This window comes from Lagenorhynchus albirostris, chromosome 16 (genome assembly GCF_949774975.1).
Source record: "Lagenorhynchus albirostris chromosome 16, mLagAlb1.1, whole genome shotgun sequence".
Taxonomy (NCBI): Eukaryota; Metazoa; Chordata; class Mammalia; order Artiodactyla; family Delphinidae; genus Lagenorhynchus; species Lagenorhynchus albirostris.
The window spans coordinates 75,250,979-75,276,489 of NC_083110.1; the positions used below are offsets into that span (position 1 = coordinate 75,250,979).

Genomic DNA, 25,511 nt, shown 5'->3' on the forward strand with positions numbered 1-25,511 from the left:
CTCAGGGTTTATGGTGATGGGGTTAGTTTCTGGGTGGTCTCTGGCCAATCATTTTGCTTGGCCCGTATCTGGTCTGACTCAGGGTCCTTCCTGGTGGCACGCGCATTGCTCAGCCGAGATGGATTCCAGCGAGAACGATTCTGGGAGGCTGGTAGGACATGGACTGGCGTCTCCTGTCTCCTTTTGACCTTTCCCGAATTCTTCCTGTGGGTGGGTGGGTAAGGAATGTTAGTTCCGCATTTCTTACCAGGACCTCCTCTTGTAAGATAACTCATGCGGGTGGTTACTATTATATCTGGCCAGGGCGGGCGGTTTCGGTCTGTGGTTCCCCTAACAGATCCACCCTCAACTCAGTGGAGAGCCCCCAGGAGCTTGAAGCTGGAGCTCCACAGGGCAGGATGGAAGGCACACCCCTTAGCATGGCCTCCAACACCATCTCCGTCTCAGCCTAGCTTATTATCCGGACTCACCTCCCACTGTACATCCCACAGCCCACACGTGTTCAAACCTCTGAGCCTGGGCCGCGTCGTTTGGCTGCCTGGGCCTGCCCTCCATCTCCTCCTACAGTTGCTGGAATCCTAATGTCTTCTCTCCAGGAAGCCTCCCCTGAGGCTCTCACCTGTCCCCCCTCCCCCACCATTAATTATTCCTTCCACAGGATCTCCACGCCCTTTGCTTGGGCCTCTAATGAAACCTGAATTTTGTTTGACCTACAGGTTTCCAGGGTAGGATTTTACACTGTGGACAGATTCTTGAGTTCAGGAACCAAAGCTTCTGTGTCTGTACTTTGTCTTGCTGAACCCACTATTTTAGACGCAGGAGGTGCTCAAGAAAATGTACACTGAGAAGAATTAAGGGGGCTTTGTTTGTTTGCTTTTCATACTACTTAAAAATGCTTTAGTTTCCAAGTGCTTTTCATGTCCTATCCAACTCTATTAGTCAGGGTTCTCCAGAGAAACAGAATAGGATATATACAGATACATAAGAGGACACGTATAATGGAATTGCCTCACCCAATTATGGAGGATGAGATATGACACAATATGCCTGCTGCAAGCTGGGAAAGCTTCCAGGAAAGCCCGTGGTGTAATTCCGTCTGAGTCTGAAGACCTGAGAACCAGGGGAGCCAGTGGTGAAACTCCCAGTCCGAGGCCACTAAGAACCAGGGGAGGGGGGATGAGGTGGCGGGGTTGCTAGTGTGAGTCCCCGAGTCCAACAGGAGCTCCAATGTCTGAGGGCAGAAGATTGATGTCCCAGCTCAAGAAGAGAGAGAATGAATTTGCTCTTCCTCTGCCTTTTGTTCTATTCAGTTTCTCAAGGGATTGGATGACGCCCACCCACACGGGTGAGGACAGATTTTTACTCAGTCTACTGATTCAAATGCTAATATCTTCTGAAAACACCCGCACAAACACACCCATAAATAATGGTTTAGTAGCAGTCTGGGCATCCCTCAGCTCAGTAAAGTTGACCCATAAAATTAACCACCACAAGTCCACCCTGAGTCAACGTGGCACTCATATGCATCTTCTTAAAGCATACTTAATCTCCAGATAAAGACAACAATAAGGTCATAATTCCACCTAACATGATACAACTATTCTGCGTGCAACCCAAAACACACTAGTTCCTTCTCCAGAAGAGCAGGGAAGTCCTTGAGTGATGTTCACTATTTTCCTGATATCCTGTAACCTAAATACTATGATGTAAAATTAAATACTGAATGCTGATATAAAGTCAATATATCTTATGTTACATGATATGGAAATAAGAGAGGAAAGAAAACAAAGATATTTTCTTAATATATGTAAATACACACATAATATATTCATAACAAATAAGGAAGAAATATGACAGAATCCTTGTTTCTGGAACTGCTCAGATGGTAGCAGTTGGTATTTATAGACACCTTCTACTACTCATTCTGTATTCAGAGTCCCTTGTTTATGTCACAGAAGCACGATGGCAGGGGGTCAAATTCGGCAGGAAAGCTACATTCTTCACAGCACTGGAGGCTGGGATAAGACTCAGAGATGGAGTTTGTAGCCCCGGTGACCTTGTCTCGATTGCTCTTGGTTATGGTCATAGCAACAGGGGCCTTTGCAGCACTTCAGAAAAATATACACAAAGCATGGAATTAGAATTTTTCATTTCAGTCCATCTGTTACAATTGTCAGGGGTATCTGGAAAGTTTGGGGCTGGAGCCAATCAAACACATGACACCAGCCCAAAGTGCTCTGCCCCCGTCCCAAGTTCCTGTCTAATCCCTTTCTCTCCTATGATTGCCAGAAATGTATAATCAGGTTACAGCAAATAAGGGAGAGTGAATTGCAAGTGTGGGTCACGAGATGATCACTGCAAGTCCTCCAAGTGCAGAGCATGACAGAAGCCAAAGTCAGCCGTCGCCTGGGTGCTGGGATTCACCTTCCAGCACACAGGCCTAACTTCCCTAGAATGGGAACACCACTGCTTCTGACAACCAATCTCTCCCATGTTTGAAGGTTTCTTTCCCCCCAATTTAATGCTCTCTTGTCTGATCTACACTCCCTTGTCAGCTTCCTCAGGCGCTTCCCCAGAGTCCTGTAGGCCCCCCTCACCGTCCCCAAGGCCACAAGTGAGAGGACACCCTGAGAGCTCCCCAACTCAGGCAAGAGGAGGTCAGCTCAGCCCGTCCTCTGGGCGAACAGAGGCAGAGACTCATTCACACAGTCTCCCCGACAGTCCCCAGTCTGCAGAGCCTGAACGGAGCGGGGCCAGCCAGTGTGCAATCAGCCAGCTGAGGGTAAACTCAATGAGGTCAAGTGACAAGGCAGCACAGAGCCACCTGGCTGAGAACATTCTACTTACGAGCTCACAGCCCCAAACCAGAAGGGGAAGAAGCCAAGATTCTACACGCACTGCCTTTGTCGTCTCAAACCCTCCTGCTGTTCCTGACCTCACCCAGGGTGTGGCCATAGGGCAAGGGATGACCCCGCTCAGCACAGAACCCCAGGATCACATCTGGGGGGGTGTTAGCCACTCTTACCCACATCACTCACTTTAATGTGTCGGCTGCTTTGAAGTAAAGACAGATGACAACGCCTGTCAGCACAAATGCGGTCATCAGTAAGCCGCCACCAATGGCAAATCATAATCTTGAGGTCAAACATCTTACACACACCTGGGCAGAGAAGTGCAGGCAAGCAGTGAGTGTGAGTTCCCCCTGCTCACAGTCACTTAGCAACCTCAGTATGCTTCCTTCAGTGGAAGAAGAATGAACCCATGCCACAGAGCCTTCTCGATGCATCTAAAACATGAATGGATCTTCCCGGAGAAGCCCAGAATCCTGAGCTGGTCCAGGTTGGGTAAAGGTTTATTCATGGATGAAAAAAGACTGAACTACAAAGTCCAGAGAGAAGGAAATTAATAGAAAAATTGAGAAGAATCTTTTCCCTTTCACAGGCAGTAATGTGCAACTGTCAGTAAAAAACAGGCCTGCACTTGAGCAAATGGTTTTGATCCTAAACACCTGGGTCTCATGAAATATATTTACTGATAGAGTCAGGATTGACCCTTTGCTATTCAGCAAACTTAAAAATACTGTTTTATGGGAATGACTAAGGGAAAGACTTTTTAAAAAATATCATGCTGTGTAATAGAATACACAAACCCATTTCATAAGTGATTATGTTTTAAGGAAAGAAAGTTTTTAATTCTCCCACTGACAGCTGTCGTGCCATCTCATGGTTTAAGGAGATTCTAGGAGACTTTGTCCCTCATTCTGTCTCAACAGGAGACCAGAGGCCTTTCTGCCATTTTCCCCCCTACATCCTCCCAGGAAATCCGGTTTGTCTGGAATAAGCAATTTGCTTAATCTAACACAATGCAATTGGGGAACGTGAGCCAGGAAAGAAGCATAAACAATTCTACTGCTAAACATACTTACTACAGTTCAACCATCCAGATCTGGATGAAGGCCAACTGGAAAAAAAATTGAACAAAAAACAAAAAACTTTAGGGAACAGGATATTTTATCAAACCTGTAATTTGAGAAACAGGGATCGAATCATCCCCGTTAGGAGGAATTAAGATCCAAGGTTGAAGAGCTCACTTTAGAAGCACAGCCTCTGTCCAGCTCCAACTTGTATGTCTATCAGGCCATAGGCTGTGTAACATCAACTCTCTGGACACCAGCTCTTTCATGGAGTTCTGAGTTCTGTTCCATGTGTAGGTATATTTTAGCCCCCATGAAACAGATATACTATTTTTTTTTTTTTTTTTTTTTTTTTGCTGTACTTGGGCCTTTCACTGTTGTGGCCTCTCCCGCTGCGGAGCACAAGCTCCGGACGCGCAGGCTCAGCGGCCATGGCCCACGGGCCCAGCCGCTCCGCGGCATGCGGGATCCTCCCGGACCGGGGCACGAACCCAGGTCCCCTGCATCAGCAGGCAGACTCTCAACCACTGCACCACCAGGGAAGCCCCAGATATACTATTTTGAATCACTTAATTCTAAGTCTTTAACTTTGCAGGTCTTATTTCCCTCACGATAATTTTAAGGATTTAAAATTTCAATTTAAAAAATAAAGGAAAAAGATAGAAACGGGGAGATTAAAAATAGTCTTACACTTAGGAGTTCAATTATAGACGACTTTATGTTAGCTACACAATGAAATAATACAGAGCCATTTACTAGGATTCAAGCATATATGCTCATTGATATTGCAAGATTTTCATACTTTATAGTTTAAAGGGTTACAAAAATGAAAGTTGAATAGGATACCTGTTCTAAGTCAAGTATATATGATTTAAGGTACTCATACCCAGCCAATCTAGTAACATTAAATGAGGAGACTCCAGATACAGACAAGAAAGCTTAGATTTGTTTCTCCCGGCTCCTCTCTGCAAAGAATAACTGTAATAACTGAGGTAAAAACCAAAAGAAAACACAACAAAGGTCAAACGAAGGAGAACTGTGAAAGTTGGAAAGAGAAAGCAAACTGGTTAGGGACCCTAGGCCTGGATGAGCAGTATAGCATCAGGACAGAAGAAGGTAGCCCAGGCCCGATGTTCCCCAACTCTGAATCCAGCAACAGAGGGTGGCTCTGGAGAGTTCATTCTCCCTGGATTTAATGCGAGTCCTGCTGACAAGCCCAGGCTAGCCCAGTGGCAAGGCGGACAGTGTGGGAGCCCCCTGACAGTCAGTGGCTAGTGGAAGTGGGCCAGAGATTCCCTCTCACACCTAGATGCACCAAATGGCTGTAGCCTGGGGAATCTCCTGCTCCTTCAGGCAGCACTGCTGGAGGCTTGGGAGCCCCAGTGGCACCAAAAAAACTAAGCAGATCAAAGTAGCATCGAAAAACCTCTGAACATTATATTGTCATTGAAACCTCATCCCACGAAAATAGGCCAGGATCTGCATTCTAAACCTAACCCAGTGGCTACCTGATAAAATTAAAGATTTAAATAGGACCTAGAGTCTCCTAACATAATAGCCAAAATATTCAGGATTCAATGGAAAATCACCTGGCAGACCAAGAACCAGAGAAGTAACACCTGAATGAGAAGAGACCATGAATTGATGCTAACAGCAAGATGAATCAAATGTTGGAATTATCCAGAAAGAATTGAAGACAGAATCCTACAAAGCCTTTGGTAATCAATACCAAATCTTCTTGAAATAATGACAATATTGAAATTTCAGCAAAGAAAGGGAAGTTACAACAAAAAAACCAAATAGATATTATAGAACTAAAAAGTACATTAACAGAAATTAAAAAACAAAACAAAACAAAAACACCTACTGGAAGGGTTCAGTAGCAGATGGAAATGACGGGACCAAATCAGCGAACTTGAGGACAGAACAAGAGAATTTAATAATCTGAACAAAAATTAACAAAGCCTCAGGGACCTTTGGGACCATAACAAAAGTTCCAACATTTATGTTATCAGAGTCTTAGGAAAGAAGAGAGAGAATGGGGATGAGGTTTTGAAGAAATAATAGCTAAAAACTTCCCAAATTTGGCAAAAGACAGATTCAAGAAGCTGAGAAAATCCTGAACAGGATAAAGCCAAGAAAATCCACGGCAAGACACATTCTAAATTCAACTTCTGAAAACTAAAGACAAAGAAACAAACTTGAAAGCAGCTAGAAACAACACATTACCTACAGAGGAACACCAATTCACATGACAACGCACTTCTTTCTTGTTTGTAACCATGGAGGCCAGAAGAAAGTAGTACATGACATTTTTCCAAGGGCTGAATGAAAACAACTGTTAAATTCTGTATCTGGCAAAACTATCGTTCAGGAATGGAGGAAAAAGGACATTCTCGGATGAAGAAAAACTAATAGAATTTGTCCTGAAAAGATCTACCCCCTTAAAGGACAGTTAAAGGAAAAGAAAGTAAAAATAGCTGACATACCTTTCTGAACAGGTGACATTCCAGCAGAGGCCTAGAAAAACGGGGGAGCAAAGTGAGGAGGTGTATTCCAGGCAAAGAAAATAGTAAATGAATCCCAAGGCTGCAGTGGGTTTGGTGCGTTCAAGGGACAAGAAAAGGGCCATTGTGGCTAGTGGGATGCATCCAGGGGAGAGCGGTGGTAGGAGACGGAGTTGGAAAAATTAGCCAAGGACAAAATCTTATGGGGGTTTAGAGCTCTTAGTAAAAAGTCTAGATTTTTTTTCTGCCTGTTATAGAACACCTTTGGAGGGTGTCAGTGGGGTTTTAGCAAGGAACCCATGCAATCTGGCTGCAGAGCCTGTGCTTTTAAACGTAGACCAGCGGTTCTCAAACTGCGCATGCATCCATATCAGCTGGAGGGCTTGATGAACCATGGATGGCTGGGCCCAGCCCCAGAGCTTCTGAGTCAGTATTGTGAGGTAGGGCCTGAAAATCTGCATTTCAAGTAGGTTCCCAGGGTATGCTGCTGCTGCTGCTTCAGGAACCAGACTCAAGAACGACTGCTCAATATAATTGACTTTGAATGTGACTTCCCTATAGCACCTAAGATGGAAGGGGGGGGGACTTTCAAATGTACTGGAATAGTAATGATATTAAGAACCACGTATGTCACTCTTGTTATTTATTAAATATTTATTTATTTATTGGCTGTGTCAGGTCTTAGTTGCGGCACACGGGATCTTTTGTTGCAGTGGGCAAGCTTCTCTCTAGTTGTGGCCAATGGGCTCCAGAGTGCACGGGCTCAGTAGTTGCAGCACCTCAGCTTAGTTGCCCCACAGCATGTGGGATCTTAGTTCCCCAACCAGGGATCAAACGGGCGTCCCCTGCATTGCAAGATGGATTCTTAACCACTGGGCCACCAGGGAAGTCCCATTCTTGCTACTTAAGAAGACAGAGAACAGAAGAGTAGAAAGAGGGAGGGAAAAATTTAACATTTACTGGGTATCTCCTATATACTAGGCCTGTGCAAGGCAAGTCATATAAACTTCATACAAGAGAATGAGTAGGCTGTGATATCTCCAATCTTACAGAAGAGAAAACTGAGGCCAAGAAAGGTAAAGCCACTCATCCAAAGTTACACAGCAGGAATAACTAAGATGGAAAGAGAATTCAGGTTTTTCTATCCTTGTGATTTTTTTCTCTAAGTCATCTTGGAAATATGGTCTCTGAGGGCATTTGGAGAGAAAATGTCAAAATGGTAGAAAACTGAAATCCTGGGCTGCTGTCCAATGCAGGGCATGGGACTGCCCTGAAGGAGAAAGTAGTGGGACTTCCCTGGTGGTCCAGTGGTTAAGATTTCGCACTTCCACTGCAGGGGGGCATGGGTTCAATCCCTGGTCAGGGAACTAAGATCCCACAAGCTGCACATGCTGTGCATGGCGCAGCCAAAAAAAAAAGGAGGAGGAAGTAGTGATGTGAGGAAAGGAAGGGACAACTAGGAAGATGCTGTACTTGCTTTACCTTGAAAGAGGTGGCCATGGAAAAGGCGTCACTTCTCCTTTCAACAGCCTTGGATTTCAAATGTCAAAGGGGATCAGTTCCAAGTAAGAAGGTTCTATACCAAAACCCACATGGGCACGGGGAACAGAGAATGGAAGTAAGGGGAAGGAAAGGAGTCCTGGATTCCAGGCCCATCTTCCCCACTTACCTGATAGAATGGTTGGCAAAGTGGTTCAGCTCCCCGAGCCTGTTGCTTCTTCTCGAAAGAGAAAAGATAATGAATAATGTGTGGTTTGACAATGGCGGTGGAGGCTATTAACGTCTGAGAGGGTTCAGTGAGAACACAGGTGTCACCACTTTGTAAACTGTGACGCCAATGTGAGCAGTTGATCCCTCTGATCGTGGCTCTTCTCCAACCACAGATGTGTTCCGTTCACAGGCTTCATCCAGATGCAAAGTGTGAAAGTGAAAACATTAAGTTTTTGATGGAACCTTCACCGAAGGGTCTCTACTGGGCCCCACCAGAGATTCTGATTCATTGGTTTTGGGGTAAAGCTCATGAGTTTGCCTTTCTAACCAGCTCCCAGGTAAGGCAGATGGGAGGGGCTGATCAGATGGCTCTGTGTCGAGGTGTGCTATGATAGAGACCAAAGCAGACTCCCCAAGCTCAGCCTGTTATCTGAATAATAATAACCCTGAGATCTTTTGAAATGCCTATTCAGGGACCGCTTCTCCCTCTGGTGCGATTTGTTAAACCTTCATGTTTAACAACTTCCCCAGGTGATTCTGACAGAGATTGGAGAGCAAATGAAGAGCAACACTGACTTACCTTTGTCAGGCAACCAGATGTTACATGGTTGTACATTCATAGCACCCAAAGCAGAATGCCAAGAAATTCTGCACGTGAGGTCCCAAGCAAAGCTCCACTCCTTTCTGAGGCCCAGAGCGAATCATGTCACCCTCCTGCTTGAGCCACTGATTATTTGGTGCTAACAAATCCCGAGTGGAGCAGCGATGGTTTTCCCAGGCCAGACCCAGGCTACCTTTTCAAGCCTTTCCTCTACCTGACACGCATCATATGCTTGAGCCAATCTAAACTGTTTTACTTACCCCTAAAGAGAGCCTTCTGTGTTGTTTTCTCATGTTTCACCTGTCCAGTCGCTTGCTGAGGAACGGAGAGACCAAGGGCAGCTCGTGAAGGCTGCACCTCAGCTAAGCTTTGAACAGTAGTGTGATTTAGGGCAGGAAGAGGTGGGGATCAGTGCACGAGGACTCTCATCTGCCGGAAGCAGCAGCTTGAGGAGACTTGGGAAGAAAGGGCGGGCTGCAACGCAGGTCATGTGGTGGTGGCCAATGAGCCTGGAAAGCCAGGCTGGGGCTAAGTGAGGAAGAGCCTCCAGCGGCCGTCTCTGCTTGAGCCACGTGGCTGCAGCGCACAAACTCACTCCTTGCCCTGAACCTAAAAGGGTCGAAGTCCAGTGATGACAGAGGGATGAAAAACTTCATATGCTACCACAGGGAAGAAAGAGGTGAATTACTACTCAAAGGCGAGGCAATGTGGAAAGTAAAATACGCAACCTGTATCTTTTTTTATTTTTATAAATTTATTTATTTTTGGCTGCACTGTGTCTTCGTTGCTGTGCGCGGGCTTTCTCTAGTTGCAGAGAGTGGGGGGCTCCTCTTCATTGCAGTGCGTGGGCTTCTCATTGCGGTGGCTTCTTGTGGAGCACGGGCTGTAGGCGTGCGGGCTCAGTAGTTGTGGCTCACGGGCTCTAGAGCGCAGGATTAGTAGTTATAGCGCACGGGCTTAGTTGTCCATGGCACGTGGGATCTTCCCGGACCAGGGCTGGAACCCGTGTCCCCTGCACTGGCAGGCGGATTCTTTACTACTGCGCCACCAGGGAAGTTCCCCGTAACCTGTATCTTGATTTAATTTTTGATCACCCACACACCCCTTGCAGCCACCTCAAACTGCAGTGGTTACCGTGACACCTCTGAAGGTGCATTTGCCAGCCCTGATTTCCCAGACTTGACTTACTGGGTGTGCCACATACAAGGGCAGAAAAGTTACAAGAAAAAAAAGACTTAACAGATTTTGTACATACTGTGGTCTGTTCCTCCTATCTGAGCAGGCAGTATTTTCTTAGGTGATAATAATTTTAATAAAGCAATTACATATACATACATAGAGCAATATGTAAGTATAAGAAAATCAATAACTATGAATCTCTAATATATACAAAATGTAATTTAGGTTTTCATTAACATGGAGAAATTAAGAAATGGATGATCAGGAATTAAAGCTCATCTGAATTATTTCTACTACTATAATCATGAATATTGTATTTATTTTAATTACTTTAGAAAACATAGCACATGTGTTCTCGTTATAATTATATTAAAGCAATTTGTGAATCAAAGAACAGACCACAATAATCAGAAATTGTATAAACTATTTTTTTTTTTTTAGAAATTGTATAAACTATTAATGAAAGGGTTCAGCTTTAAATGAGACACATTTCTCCTGAGTGCTGAAAGAAATGCTACCTAATGGCTACATATGTTGTTAATAAATTAGGAAAAGACTGAAAAAGTAATATACAAGTCCTCATGTCCCTAAGGTCAGAGTGATTAATAAATGACCACACTTTATATTAGTTTTCACTTCAAAGAACTAAATTCATCAAAATACAACATACTAAATGAGTGTAAACCATCCTTTTTCATCTTAAATATTAGATGAAAAAAAATATTTTTATTTGTTTAAGACAAGTACTTTCCAGAGTGGATGCATTTATTTTTCAGATGCAAGTATATCACCTTACAACGCATATACAATAGGTATAATTTCTGAAAATCATGTCTGCCAGAGAGATCTGCCATCTCCTTGATTCATATGCCTTAATCCTTCAATGCAGAACCTCAGCATTTCACACTTTAATCAGAAAAGGGCTCTGGAAAGAAGAACCTGTATCAGCTCAGAAAAGGAGAGAATTCCTTCTACTTTCTGAGTTGACGGAGATCAAACAAGATGACTTCTCTCATTTTACATCAAACATAAAATCTAAAGTAATAATCCTAACAAAGAATAGGTCAGTTCTAATTTTTACTTTTCTATCCATAACTACAGTGTGACAGAACACAAAATTAATGGCCCCAATGTAAACCAATTTTACACATGCCAAATATCACATCTAATTTTTTATCTGAAATAAACAATAAAAAAGGTAATATGGTGATCTGAAATTAAAGGTTTCAAGTCTTAAGTACCCAGTTTTCTAAGATCAATTAGAAAACGAAAAAATAACAATCAAGTATTCTAAGCATTTTGTATACCCGTAAAACATAAGGTCTTTCTAAAAATTAAGAGTATTCCAATCAAACACATATAAACTACCAACTAATGAAAAGCATTAGAAATTCTTAAAAAACTTGAACACTTTAAGCAAGTATATGTGAATTTCTTATAAAAGTGAAAAATATGGAAAACAAAAATAATTTTTGACCCTATCACGTTAACTCTTAGTGTACAGGATGAGATTTACAGTAACAGTCAGTTAAAATGAACACTGAGATTGCTTTACGTAAGTAAACGGTGATCCTCAAATGACATTAAATAGTTGCTTTGACTTTTTGGGGTTTGGATTTGTAATAAATATGTAATAAATATCTGTAGTACTTTGAACACGTTCAGTGCTATCTTTCTCCATTTGAAAGTCTTTCTCCAGAGTCATAATGTCTTAGAGGCATGCCAGAGGGTGGGGACTTGGGACTTTGCAGCAAGTCCACTAACAAAGCAATCTTATTATCTATGTGCTCCTGGAGTTTATATATTCGCTGATCAATGTAGTCCGTAAGTTTCTTTTCCATCAGTTCCATATTTTTAGAAAGAATCTTTTCCAAGTAGGAACAAATGGATTGCTCTTCCATTCTAAAAGTAAATTTAAAAAATAATAATGTAACAATTTTCCCTAATATTATAACAAAAACAACCAAACTGTAGTACGATAAAGCAGCCAACACACATTGCTGAAATTTGTCTCCACCACTATACCGTCTCCATACAACACACTTCCAGGTTCTAAAATACACTCAACAGGTGACCGCAATCCTGAATGCCCAAAGCATTCTTATTTCTTCAATTCTTTAAACATTTAAGCATACAATTGAAATGAGAATATAAAAATGAAGATGATGGAATTTCTACCCTCAAAGAATGGCTCTTTAGAAAGGGTCCTTTTGATTTTGAGCTCCAAATCTAAAGTAATCTTGCAAGATTTTTTTAAGGTTTTCCAAGTACTTCCCCAAGCAACTGTACAATTTAAATAGTTTTTTTCTTTTTTAATCCACACAACTTTATTAAATTACTGGAAGCTTCTATGAATAACTGTGTACAGGCTTTTGTGTGGACAGATGTTTTCATTTCTCTGGGATGAATGCCCAGGAGCACAACTGTACGTTTAGTTATTAGAAACTGCTAAAATATTTTTTAGAGTGGCTGTACCATTTTAAAACCTCACAGGATTTAAAATGAGATCCAGTTTCTCCACATCCTCATCAGTACTTGCTGTTGTTACCACTTTTAAACTTTTTATTTTAGCCATTTAAATAACTGTATAGTGGTATATTGTCGTTTTAATATGCGTTTCCTTAATAGCCCTGAGGTCAGTCACACATCTTTTCATTTGCTTATTTGCTTTTTGTACATCCTCTCTGATAAAATGTCTCTTCATGTCTTCTGCCCATGTTCTAATTGGATTTTTTTAATGTTGAGTTTTGACAGTTCTTTCTATATTTTAGATATGTCATTTGTTGGATACGTAATTTGCCAATATTTTTCCCCACTTTGTAATTTGTATTTTATTCCTCTTAACAGAGTCGTTCACAGGGCAAAAGTATTACATTTTCATGGCATCCAATATATCAAATTTTCTATTACCTTGCTTTTGGTGTCATATCTAAGAAGTCTTGTCTTAGGTCCCCAAAGCTTGTCCCCTATGTATTATTAGAAAAGTTTTATAGCTTTATGTTTTACATTTAAGTCTACAATTCATTTTTTTTTCTTTTTTTTTTTGTGGTATGCGGGCCTCTCACTGTTGTGGCCTCTCCCGTTGCGGAGCACAGGCTCCGGACGCGCAGGCTCAACGGCCATGGCTCAGCTCACGGGCCCAGCCACTCCGTGGCATGTGGGATCTTCCCGGACCGGGGCACGAACCCATGTCCCCTGCATCGGCAAGCGGACTCTCAACCACTGCGCCACCAGGGAAGCCCATTTTGAGTTAATTTTTGTATAAGGTATGAGGTTTGGGTCATGGTTCACTTTTTGCCCTTCAGATATCCAATTGCTCCATCACCATGTGTTAAAAAGACTATTCTTCCTTTATTGAATTGCTGTTGCACCTTTGTCAAAAATCAGTTGAGCATATTTTTGTGGGTCTATTTCTGAGCCCTCCATTATGTTCCATTGACCTATGTGTCTGTCCCTCTGCCATCACTACATCATCTTGAATACTCTAACTACATAAGACTCGACACTGGGAAGAGTGATTCCTCCCACTTCATTCTTCTTTTTCAAAGTTGTTTTAGCTATTCTACCTCTTTTGTTTTCATATAATTTTGAAAATGATCCTGCTTATGTCTGCCAAATATTGTGGTGGGATTTCAATATGCATAATATTAAGTCTGCATATCAATAGGGAGAATTGACAACTTTACTATGTTAGAAATTGAATTGGTAATTTAACAGTTTCCAGGAAAGAAATAACCAGGCCCAGCTGCTTTCCTTAGAGGCTTCTACCAAACTTCTTAAGAAGAGATAACACCGATTTTACACAATCTCTTCTAAGATGTAGAACTCATCTTATGAGGCCAGTATCACCCTCGTGAAATCGGGACAAAGACAGGACAAGAAAAATACAGACCAGTATCTCTAATGAATTAGATGCAAGAATACTCAACAAAATATTAGCAGATCAGATCCAGCATTGTGTAAAAAAGAATTACAGCCCACAACCAAGTGGGATTTATTCTAGGTATACAAGGCAGGTTCAGTTTTTGAAATTAATGTAATTCACCATATGAACAGACTACAGAAGAAAATTCATGATCATATGAATGGCCATAGGAAAAGTATTTGACAAAATCCTATACCCATGTATGATGAAAGAAACTCGCAGGCAACTAGGAACCAAGGAACACTAAGCCTCACAGTCCCTGAGCAATCTGACTTCTTTCCACCTTTTACAGTCTTTGTATGTTTACTGGATTATGTCCAGGGATTTTATTGGTAAAGTGGGGTATCTGAGAGAAATGGGGACATTCCATCTCAGCTGGACCCAGGAGCAGTTTTTAAATATTTAGGGTTTTTTTCTTTGGGTTTTATTATTTGTTTGTTTTGTTTCGTCATATCACAAGTTAACACTGATGTAGACTATCAACTATTAAAGACTACTGTTATCCTTCCTTGTCCTGCGCAAGTAAGAACCACTTTTTTTCAATAACTTATTAAACTCCTCAAATTTCAATGCTATTAGAGACATTAAAATTTCAACCAATACAACTCCCTCATTTTACATGGGAAAAATGTCTAAACCAAAAGATTTAAACACTAAGGCAAAATAGTTAAGCTAGAACTATGATTAGAGTCCTGAATTCCAATCTAGTGCAAAATTTGGACACATTACATCTATATAAAGGTTGGGGAACATACTAAACACTTAGCCACCCCTCAATCAAAGCAGGACTGGAAAAAATTGGAATTATGAGATCAGGGGATAAGGGCCTGTACACTAGAAATAATTCAGAGTTGAAAAATGTTTGGATGACTCCGAAATTAGCCTAGGTCACACACGATCTACAGAGGAAATGTTACAGTGGCTCACTTCATACAATCAGGCAAAAAATGTACATATCATGGTCACCACAGCTCCTCTCCATTCATGCAGACAACTCTCTACTCTGACCCTATCTGCTGCTTGTACCCCTTCCATCAGATGCCTGAGAAGTGCTTGGCACCTCCAGTTTGACCCACTTCTTTCAAAGCAATCCATCCTACTCTGCTGAGTACTTCTTTCCTATAGTGTGTTAATGGTGAAATGTGAAAGCTCCTACAATCCTCTCTGGAAACATCTTCAGGCAGTAGTTATTGAAACAAACCTGCTTTCCTCCACCTGCCTCCCCCCTCCTGCCCCCAATCAAACCACACTTGTCTTAGACACTCACGTAACACCAACAATGCCTTCGCCGGGCTTGGTGATGCTTTCCTGCCACTTGGTGTTGGGTCCCACACGGAGATGGTTCACTTGACTACACAGATTCTGCAGAACAGGCAGCAACTCAGAGTTAGGTATGTGTGAGCTGTCACTTGCTTTCTTTGGTAACAAAGAAGATACTGCATTCTTAAGATCATTCTCAGGAAGAGAATGGTTTTGTGGCACAATTTTACACTCTTGGAGGCTTGTCATATTTCCTCCACCAGCTGGCTGCGCACTTTTATCAATGTAAGCTTTTAAGTCTTCAGCCACGCTTCCAGATGTCAATCCAGTCCTGGAAGGGAAAGGTGTGGGGGATGACTTGTCGAAGGCCCCTGAAGCAGATGATGATTGCAGTCCGATCATGTGCTTGTATCCAGTGCTTCCCAAAACTGACTGAAGCTGCTGTCCGATGGGAATACAATTCTAAGCAAGGTAAATAAGAAAATGTTATTATTAACATGAGTGATAATGACAGATAACCTCTGGAGTAACTCAGAGTCAGGCAACCTGCCTACTTTTATTTGATCCCCAGAACTTTCACATGGAGTAGGCTATAACTACTATCCCAATATCAAGTTAGGAAACCAAGACTAAAGTTAGCTTGGCCAAGGTAACACAACTAGTCAGTGGCAGAAGCAGGACTGGAACCCAGGCCACCGAACTCCAGAGTCAGGACTTCTAATCATTTCAGTAGTTTTGCTAAGGAAAATATTCAAATAAATACAAGCATACTTAGTAAAATTGCACGGGCTTATTTTAATGTTTCCACTACAAAGGCCTCCTTAATATATGGTAAAAATGTAGTATTCTCAGCTGAGTCACAGTAACTGATAACTTTCATAGAACTAAAAATCATCTGCCCATCATCACATATGGTGAGCCAACCTAAGGATATGCAACTTATTTTCACTGGAAGACAGACCAGATAGTTACATATTTAAAGTATGATGTTATATGAGTACTTCTGTGACATTTTCAATGACTAAAACGACCTACCTTTTGGCTAAGTCTGCCTTAATAATTGGAGGGTAATGATTATGTTTTGTGGCCTCAACTCAACCGGCTATGCTATATTATTTCCTGAGAAGACTCAGGCTCACCTTTGAGAGCAGGTTACACTGTCTCCTACACAGGGCCATGCTCTTGCTATGCTCTTCAATTTTTCCACAAGAGAAAAGCAAAACTACCTCTAGCCTATCTAAATGTTAAGTTATACACCTCCATCCTAAATTCTAAACACAGAACTCTACTAGGGATTCTTATAGGGGATATCATCTCATACTTAATGTTGCTCAGTATCTAGTGAGAGAGACTGAGAAAATTACACAAGATTAGGTGAAGACCCTCAGTCCACATATTTTCTGGATATTCTAAAAAATGATTCTTGGATTAAGCCAGCCCCAAACTCATTCATTCAACAAATATTCACCACAAATCTACTCTGTGTTAGGTACTGTCTCAGTCACTGGTAATAAGCCAGTGAACAAAACAAATGAAAATTGCTGATCTGTGGACACTACAATCTAGGGAGCAGGGAGAGACAAACAACAAAGAAAAAAAGAAAGAAAGACAATACATCCTGTGAATAGAGATGGTGATAAATACTTTAGGGAAAATATAGCAGGATAGGGGAATGACGGGAGCAGGGATGTTGGTAGGGTGGGAACAACAAAGGCCCCACGGAACTTCTACTGAACTGCCTCTTGGAGAAACTCTCTTTATAAAGAAATCTTACCTTCTTCTATTGAATGCAAGTTTTGGAAAAATCTTAAATTATTCCTAAAAATGAGGATTACATACATTATATTTACAAAATTTAAAAATTAGACAACTCTCCTTAGGTGAAAAGGAGCTTTACTCAGTCATAAAGGAAAAACTTAATTATTTTTGGTAGTGGCAAATTCTGGTACTGCAAAAAAACTTTATGATAGAAAATTGAAAATTCTACAAAACAGCAATCACATAAATAGTGGAATCAATGTCAAAATCGTACGCGAAAATTAATTTGGCAGAAATTATAATTAAAAAATCCAAATGCAATTAAGACATATGAGTTTTTCTATTTTGATATACAGTAATATTTTATTATAATAAATTCACTGATTATAAAAATTAGTCATATTTTTCTCAGATAAAAGCTCGTACGGTGATTATTTTTCACTTTGAATTAAATGTTAAGAAATTCACAGGTTAATCTATATGGCAGTGCAGTAAATGACCCAACCTTAGTTGCTGATGACTATTCTTCTGCTCCTTTTGTTTGACTTTATTCAATTCTTAATTTTCTTGAGCTGTCGTATGTTGTCTTGCAAGGCACCTCAAACCCTTTTAAAAGTAGGCAGAAGAATATGTATAAAATAATTCATACGTACTTACTGTTTAGGGTCCGTGTCATATTTTATGTGAAAAAAAAAATTACAGAGCAGCCTAAAAAAACATGAAAGCATTTATGTAGAATTGTGTCCACATACTTGTACATGTGTATACTTAATTTCACATATGTACACATATACCCCCGGATTTTTGAAAAACTGTTTAACTCTGAACATCTTGTAGGATTTCTCAAGACACTGTCTTTAACTTTTTTAATTATAAAGAATTTGAACAAGTATCACCTTGAAAATGCAAAAAAAAAGATCTTTTTACTTTTTTAAGATGAAAAAGGTAAACAGTGAAAACCTTGAATAACTGAATATACTTTCTTTGAGAAAGTCGGGCACAGCTTTCCCTCAGATAACATTAAATGACAACTATATGCCAGGTACTCTGACTCAGAATTCCTACTCAATTATTCTAAATTGCTAAAGCAAAAACAAATGAAAGTCAGCACATGTGAACTTCAAATACAAGGAAAGAAGAAATCACTTTAAGAAACTTTCCAGGAAACAAGGAACCACAAGGCAAACGTGAAGCAGGGAGTCTAGAAAGCTGCTCCCCAGGTCCTTTCTTTCCTCATCAGGACAGGCCCTGCCCCAATTAACATATGAAAGTTCCAAACAGTGTGGGTTTACACCCCTTCCATAGAAGGAGAGGTTCTGATCATGAAACATCCCTACTTTATACTCAACAGATAGTTACAGAGCTTATATGACTTTCCAGGAAGACATTCCATGGATTCCTTGTTTGTGGACAATAGCAATCCTAGAAAACCAGGTATATCCTGTGAGAATCATTCATAAATATAGCCTACCCACGAGAAAGAAGACTTTTATTAGCATGTTTAAAAGATGATTTAACAGGATCACCTTCTTTCTTCCCCAGGGGGTTTCCCAAAATGTCCCCATAGATAATGATTTAGCATGTGTGTTGGGGGGTTACAACACACGTGCTGTTGGTTGGAGGACTTGTGTTTCTATATGATAGAAAATGCGACAAGAACACACACCAAGCTTGGGAATAGGATGAGAGTTGGGAGAGCCCTCTTACAATATACCTTATGTACTCGTGAATGGACGGAAATTCATAGCAAAGAAAATGTATTATTTTGGGAATTAAACAAAAAACCCTAAAAACATGGGCAAAAACCCCCACAAACTACTATTCACGTCATTTCTTTTCCAAAGTCAAGGTTTTAAAACATAAAAATCAGTCCATGAACTGATTTTACTTAATTCATTAACCCTCTCTAATGTTTCCAAAATTTTCCACACACAAAAACTTTCTTTGTTTTTAAATGTTTAATCTCTATGTCCACTGGATCCTTCCCCTCAAACATCTGTTCTTAAAATATGCTATGCATAAGACTCATCTGGCATTGCCTGTATAAGATAGGTGAGTCCTGGATCACAACCAGTGTTTCACTGGTGAGGGCCAGGATTCTGCACTTTATAAACATCCCAAGGGATTCTGATACCGGCAGGTTCCTTATCTCTATCATTCTTGAAACAACCCACTTTACCCTGGCTACCTCCACATTCTAACTACGCATTTACCATCTAATCCCTCAAAATCTGCTTTCCATCTCATCACTATTCAAACTGACCCCCTGAAGATCTCCAAGGAGTATTTAGTTGATAATCCAAAGGGCATATATATTATGTAAAATTTACTCGGAGCCATAAACTAGACAGACAGGTCGTCTTTGCACAAAGCTTATATCTTAATGAGATACACAGAACAACACATAAACAAAAACAGGCAAGAAAGCGCTGATGAAAACACATGATACAGATGTGGAGGAAAAGGCTAATATTTTAATCAGGGTGGTGAGGGAAGGTGTCATTCAAGATGGAACGTTTAAGATGAGGTTGAAATAACAAGAAAAAGGCAGACTTGCTAAGGCCAGGAAGAGAGGATTCTGGCCAAAGAGAACGGTTAAGAGGGCAAAGGTCCTGAGGTGGGAGCACGTCTGGATGTTTGTGGAATACCCACATCAGAATGTCTAGAGCAAGGCATCTAAGGAGATGCAGCAGGAGATGAGGCTGAGGAGGTAACGAGGGCCCAGACCTCAGATGAGAGCGTAAGGAACCTGGATTAGTTCTGAGTGTCAGGGGAAGCAGTCAGGGGGCTTGACACAGGGGACGTGGAGTCCGATGAGGCCATGCTGGCTGCACTGTGGAGAGGGAGCGTGGTGCAGGAGGACCAGCTAGGAGCCTCCTGAGGTATGGAGGTGAGATGCTAGTGCCAGAGCAAGGAGAGTGCGGACGCTGTTCATTTCACAGCTCTCCTTTCCATGCTTTCCAGGATCATCAGCAACTCTCCTGCTCTCCTGTGTCTGCCTGTCGGTCCAACGATCCTCGTCCTAAATTAATATTGGCAAATCTCACAAAAGTTATGCAAGCTTTTAAACTCGTATTATTGGTTTTAACTTTCATCCTATGATCTTACCAGGATTATCGTTTAGATTGTAAACACGAAGAAATTTATCCTCAAAAAGAGGAAGCGATGCCAAATAACAGAACGAAGAGCTTTGAATTCAGGTCTCCTGACATCAGATCTCTTGCGACTCTTAAGCACTGCCGTGACCTGCTCTTCTGGTTCCCTTTTCCTCTCCCCGTATTCTTAGCAAACGCACCTACTCTCCCAGGGTCTTCCTTCCTGGCTCCGGTCTCTCCCCTCACCCCCTTCCCCATCATCTACTAGGCATGCTCCTCCCAAACCTCCCTCCACTCCACCAGCCCCACCTGTGTTTCCATAGCCTCACATCATCACCCCAGGGCATGTGTTATTCACATCCAAAACTCAACACTCCCAAATTACACTCCTTTCCCTCAAGTCGCTTCCCTCCTTGGGTTCCATGTATATTATGGTAACACCATTTTCAAAACTTTAGTTTCACGTTTGATTCTGTTTTTCTCCCACAGAACCCATCTTAAGTTAGTTGTCAAGTCCCAATGGCCCCACTGTTGTAGCATCTCACAATCCAGCATCAGGTTACTCCTTCCAAGTTTAGACTCTCATTAACTGTCCTCTGGATGATGGAAATAACACAGAGCTGCTTTCCTTCTTGTAGCCTCACTTTCTGTTGACGCATCTTTCCTACTGACTCATCTTACACATAATAGCGGATTAAATTTATTAAAACAGAGCTAAAAAACACCCACAAACTCTATAACATCATTCAACATCCTCTAAGATCCAGCCCCAGCCTACCTGAAACTTCCCCTCTCACTTATTCACTCCAGAGAAATGAACTTCTATTCATTTCCTATTCCTCTAGCACTGAAGATTTAATCCATACTGTTCTCTACCTCTTAAGTTGCATCCCTCCAAGTTTACTTGCCTAATCCCACCCTACCTCTTTAAAGGCCTAGACAAAACGCTACTTCCTTTAATAAGCCTCTCTTAGCATTCCTCATCATTCCCCACTTAGATACCCTGATTCTCCTAATAAGACTACAAATAAAGATCCTTAAAGACAGGCTGATCTTTGAATCTTCGAAAGTTAACCAAAACAGTGTCTTATACTTCAAGAAGGAGCTTAATAAATGCTTGCTGAATGAATGAGCAAGAGAATTCATAGAAAACTGTGAAGTCTGTACCAAAAACATTTTTTTTGCAAGATGCTATTTTTACCTAAGTCAGTGAAGGTAACAGTCAAATCAATAATAAAAGTTGAGGGACTTCCCTAGTGGTGCAGTGGTTAAGAATCCGCCTGCCGATGCCAGGGACACAGGTTCAAGCCCTGGTCCAGGAAGATCCCACATGCCATGGAGCAACTAAGCCCGTGCGCCAGAACTACTGAGCCTATACAGCCCACAAACCACAACTACTGAGCCCGCATGCCACAACTACTGAAGCCCCCACGCCTAGAGCCCGCACTCTACAACAAGAGAGGCCACCACAATGAGAGGCTGAGCACTGCAATAAAGAGTGGCCCGTGCTTGCTGCAACCAGAGAAAGCCCACACCCACCAATGAAGACCCAACGCAGCCAAAATTAATTAATTAAATAACTTATTTAAAAAAATACAAAATTTAAAAACTAAAAAAAAAAAAAAAAGAATTCTGAACCAAAATAAATTGTTAAAAAAAATAATAAAAGTTGAAAGGAAAAAATTTATGTCACCACAAGTCTTTTTAAGAATCCATTATTTAAAGAATTTTAATGGTATTTGGAAAGAAATCCATTTCTACTCACCTGCTGTTGGAATCTAACCATATTCATCAGTTGCTGAGCTCCAGGTGATAACTTTGACCCCAAGGACTCTATGATGGTTTGGACCCTCTCCAGGTCTATCCTTGATCCTAGAGCAGGACAGCCTGCTGAAGAATTTGCCAAAACTGGCCTCATGTGTACCACAACTTTACTGATGAACACACACTGCTTTTCACCAAAGGAGAGCAACTAATATAAAACAAAAGTTGAGGAAAATTAATAATGATAATAAAAACAATCATTATTTAAGGTCACTTCTTGTTAATACTGCAGTAAGACTGAAGCATTCAAGAATCTGAAAATTAACTTCAAGTACATTTTTAAGTTTTCTCTAGTCATAGTCAGAAAAAGGCTAAAAAGTACTACATGAATTTAAAAAGTCTTACTGCAACTAAAAAATTAAGTGTAAATAATGTTTTACTTAATAATTTAAGGAATTAAGGATAAACTATACCACTCTGAAACCTTAACATACTGAAACTTGCTATAATATTATTTAATACAAAATAAGACTCTCTAGAAACCCATGCAAAGTATTTGCTGAAATACTAAACATAAGTCAGTATTTTAGAACTTAAAATGAATTCTAAAGGAATTCTAAGAGAATGTCCAGATGACTTAAGAGAGCGCAATGGTTTACATATAGAAAAGATGAGTTCACGATGATTTTCTAACTTGTGAAAAGAGTAAATAAAGGTCAAGCTTTGACCCTAGCTCATCTGGCTTCTATCCCAGTAGCTTTTCCAATGTTTTATGCTTCTTCACGTTGTCCATGCTTCTAAACCAAAAGACATTTCATGTTTGGTGTAGGACAACAAAGTAGCAAAGTGGAACAAACACAGCATTTAGAATCAGAGAGACCTGTGTTCAGTGACGGCTCTGCCTGGGTGACCACGGGCAAATGCCAAACTTGAGTCAGGAGTAAAATGAGTTCACATGGTTGTTATGAGGATTATGTGTTAAAATTTCCAGTATATATCATTGAGTAAGTGCTCAAACATATGCATCAGTAACTATTACTTTTAACTTACATATACTATTGGCCCAGAAGAAGCCTTCATACAAACCCAAGGATTTCCCTAAATGAAACACTCTTTCACTCCCTGGCACTTCCACAGCACAGTTTCAAATACCATTCACCTTCACAGACATAACAAACCCATATATCACACAAAGACACAGGCGAACACAGACCCATGATCTAAAAACTCAGTGTGGCACCAAAGATGTGACTGTCATCAACAAGTAAGTAAATACCTCATGAAATGTAAACACCCACATTCCAACCTCCATATTATCCCTGTTCTGCTTTTTAACCCCCAAGCCCGTCTCACTAGCGAATGTAGTACCTATTTTACACACTGAGTCAACCTATTATCTGTCTTGCCCACTATAATATTAGCAATGTGAGGGCTCCATTCCAATTTATTTCATAACTGCCAATTCTTAAATGCCAAGTACAGTATCTGGCGTCAATAGGCACTCCAGTATTTGTTGGATGAATGAATCACCTTATTTAAATGACTTCAGAAGCTATTAGTATATACACCTAAAACAACATCTTGGGATAATCAGTTCTGTGCTCTTCTGCAAGTAATAATCAGCATAGAATTTTAGAGATAAAAATAATCCAAGATTTATTTTCCTTAGTCCCCTAATATTACCCATGAAGTAGGTCCAAACAGGTGAAGAAACTTGCCCAAGGTTATTCTGCTAGTCAGCAAAAGAGCTCACTTAATAGTCAGGGCTTATGATTTCCAGCTCCGTACCCTTTCCCTAGATCTGATGACATCAGGAAAGTTCACCTTAACAATATTTTTCATGCTGAAGACAGCAGTCCAAATCCCTTTAACTTTGTGGTGCCCTTGTCTGAAACTTCTCTAACTATATTCTATCTTTCTCCATATTTTGGGACCAAAACTGCTTGTGCTTTTTTTTTGGCACCTAAGTTTTATATAAAGATAAAAAAATTTTTAAACTTATGTATTATTGTAAATAAACTATACCTCGATTTAAAAAATTTTTTTTATCACAGTTTTTCAAGGCTTAAAAGTACAATACCACTGTATTATCAATCGTACATGTAATGACATTGCTGTAAATAATAAATGTTCAAATTTTGAAAGAGGTAGACAATTATTTAGAAAAGAATTTCTTTTTACATGTTTACTAAGTATTTCTGAACTAAAACCAGGGACCAAGTTGGACTAACTACATTACCAAACTTACAGAAAATAAGTATATATAGTAGAAAAACAACTGTAGTTTTCAAATTAGTTAAAATTTAGGAATGACTTACCTTTATTTTACAAGCATGTGTGGAAGACTCCAATTTTAGATATTTTTTGTACAAAATAATCTTTTCATGTTCACTAAAAATAAAAAAGATTTAATTTATAAAAAAAATTACATATTATCACTTTTAACAGTTACATTTAAAATTAAAAGTTTCCAGGACAATATTTAAATCCTTGGATTCAGTTTTCCTGGTGAGGCATAAACAGCTGGGACTTCCTACTGAAGTGCACTGGCTACAAAGACAACATCTGCCACTTACTAGCTGTATAAGAAAATGAAATTAGATATCAAATGTATACTTACGTAGCACAGAGCACACTGTAAAGCTCAATAACGTACCCATTATGTCCAACATGCACGGTATATAAAACACTTCATATTTTGATTCATATTAAGGAGAGATTAGGTCAGAATCTTTGTAAGAAATCAGAAAAAAAAATCAAGAAGTATAAAAATGGGTTAAATAAGTATACTGGTATGGCACAGTGTTGGGTCACGCACTATGTGTAAGGAGTTTCCTACAGGAAAATGTTCAAAGTTCCAGACTGATAGACAACTTAATTTTTGGAAAACAGATCGCTGTGAGTTAAAGAAAACAGATAAGAAACACTTACCGGAACTTCATCTGATCATAGTCTTCCACTAACTAGCTATGATCTTTTACCAACTGCTCTCTCTTCCACTAGCTCTCAATTTCCACGTTTATAGAAACAACTAGGCTGATCTAGACTGTCTTTAAGATCCCTAAAGGTCTAAACTTTTATGTCTGCTGGTATGTTTTTATCTTCTCTCCCCTAGTATCTGGCACCAATGTCAGAGAATCAATAAATTTCACAAAAGCTCAAGAAAATAAAACACTACTTCAGAAGAACACTTCCACACGCATACGTCACAAACCTGTTATCCAGAACATTACAAACATTCTTGCCCCTACTGGTTCCACAGTACTCCTCTCCTGAGTATACTTCCATATTTCTTGCTGAACTTAAAATGCCAATAGAAACGATTTCTTCACCTCCAGGAGGGTCACATCGCAGGTAAAGGAAGCAGGGGTTTTCATCTTGGCTGTTCACGTTCCTTTTCAAAATCACCAGATCCTGGCTGAAAAGAAAAGGAAGAATATTATACAGTTCTCTGAACACTGTCATTAACCCACTTCATGGCCACAGGGGTTGACATGTTATCCTACTCATTTACATTTGCATTTGGAGACCAAGCGCCTTGCAAAGCACTGACGAAATGCTCAATACAGAATTCCCAAGGAAATGATGCTTTAGACATGAGGGCTCTCCACTCTCTTTTCCCTTGACTTTTGTAATACATTCTAAGCGACTTCCTATAATTGCCTGTCCAGTTAATGAAATATATGTACTGGGCAGCTAGTGTAAATTAAAAAACAGTTCAGAAGTGGGGGTGGGGCGGGGTGCAGAATGGAATAAAGGACCAAAGTGTTCCATTTTCAAAACTAAGCTGAGGAAGATT

General features: G+C 40.5%; 1 protein-coding gene across 3 annotated transcripts in view; it reads right to left on the reverse strand.

The window, feature by feature from the left end:
• Window positions 1-25,511, reverse strand: part of LOC132507552 (ATPase PAAT-like) — a 26,211-nt gene continuing 700 nt past the window's right edge. Inside the window, exons 2-6 of one of the 3 annotated variants that reach the window (XM_060127026.1) lie at window positions 24,927-25,130; window positions 24,031-24,103; window positions 21,714-21,920; window positions 15,103-15,557; window positions 1-204 (exon numbers count right to left, since the gene is read on the reverse strand). In XM_060127026.1, the coding sequence (XP_059983009.1) occupies window positions 9-204; window positions 15,103-15,557; window positions 21,714-21,920; window positions 24,031-24,103; window positions 24,927-25,130 (1,135 nt within the window). In that variant the 3' untranslated portion in view covers window positions 1-8. Of the gene's footprint in view, window positions 205-9,503; window positions 9,654-10,657; window positions 11,813-15,102; window positions 15,558-21,713; window positions 21,921-24,030; window positions 24,104-24,926; window positions 25,131-25,511 lie in introns of those variants that run through there. The other 2 variants (XM_060127027.1, XM_060127025.1) reach the window with 2 other exon arrangements.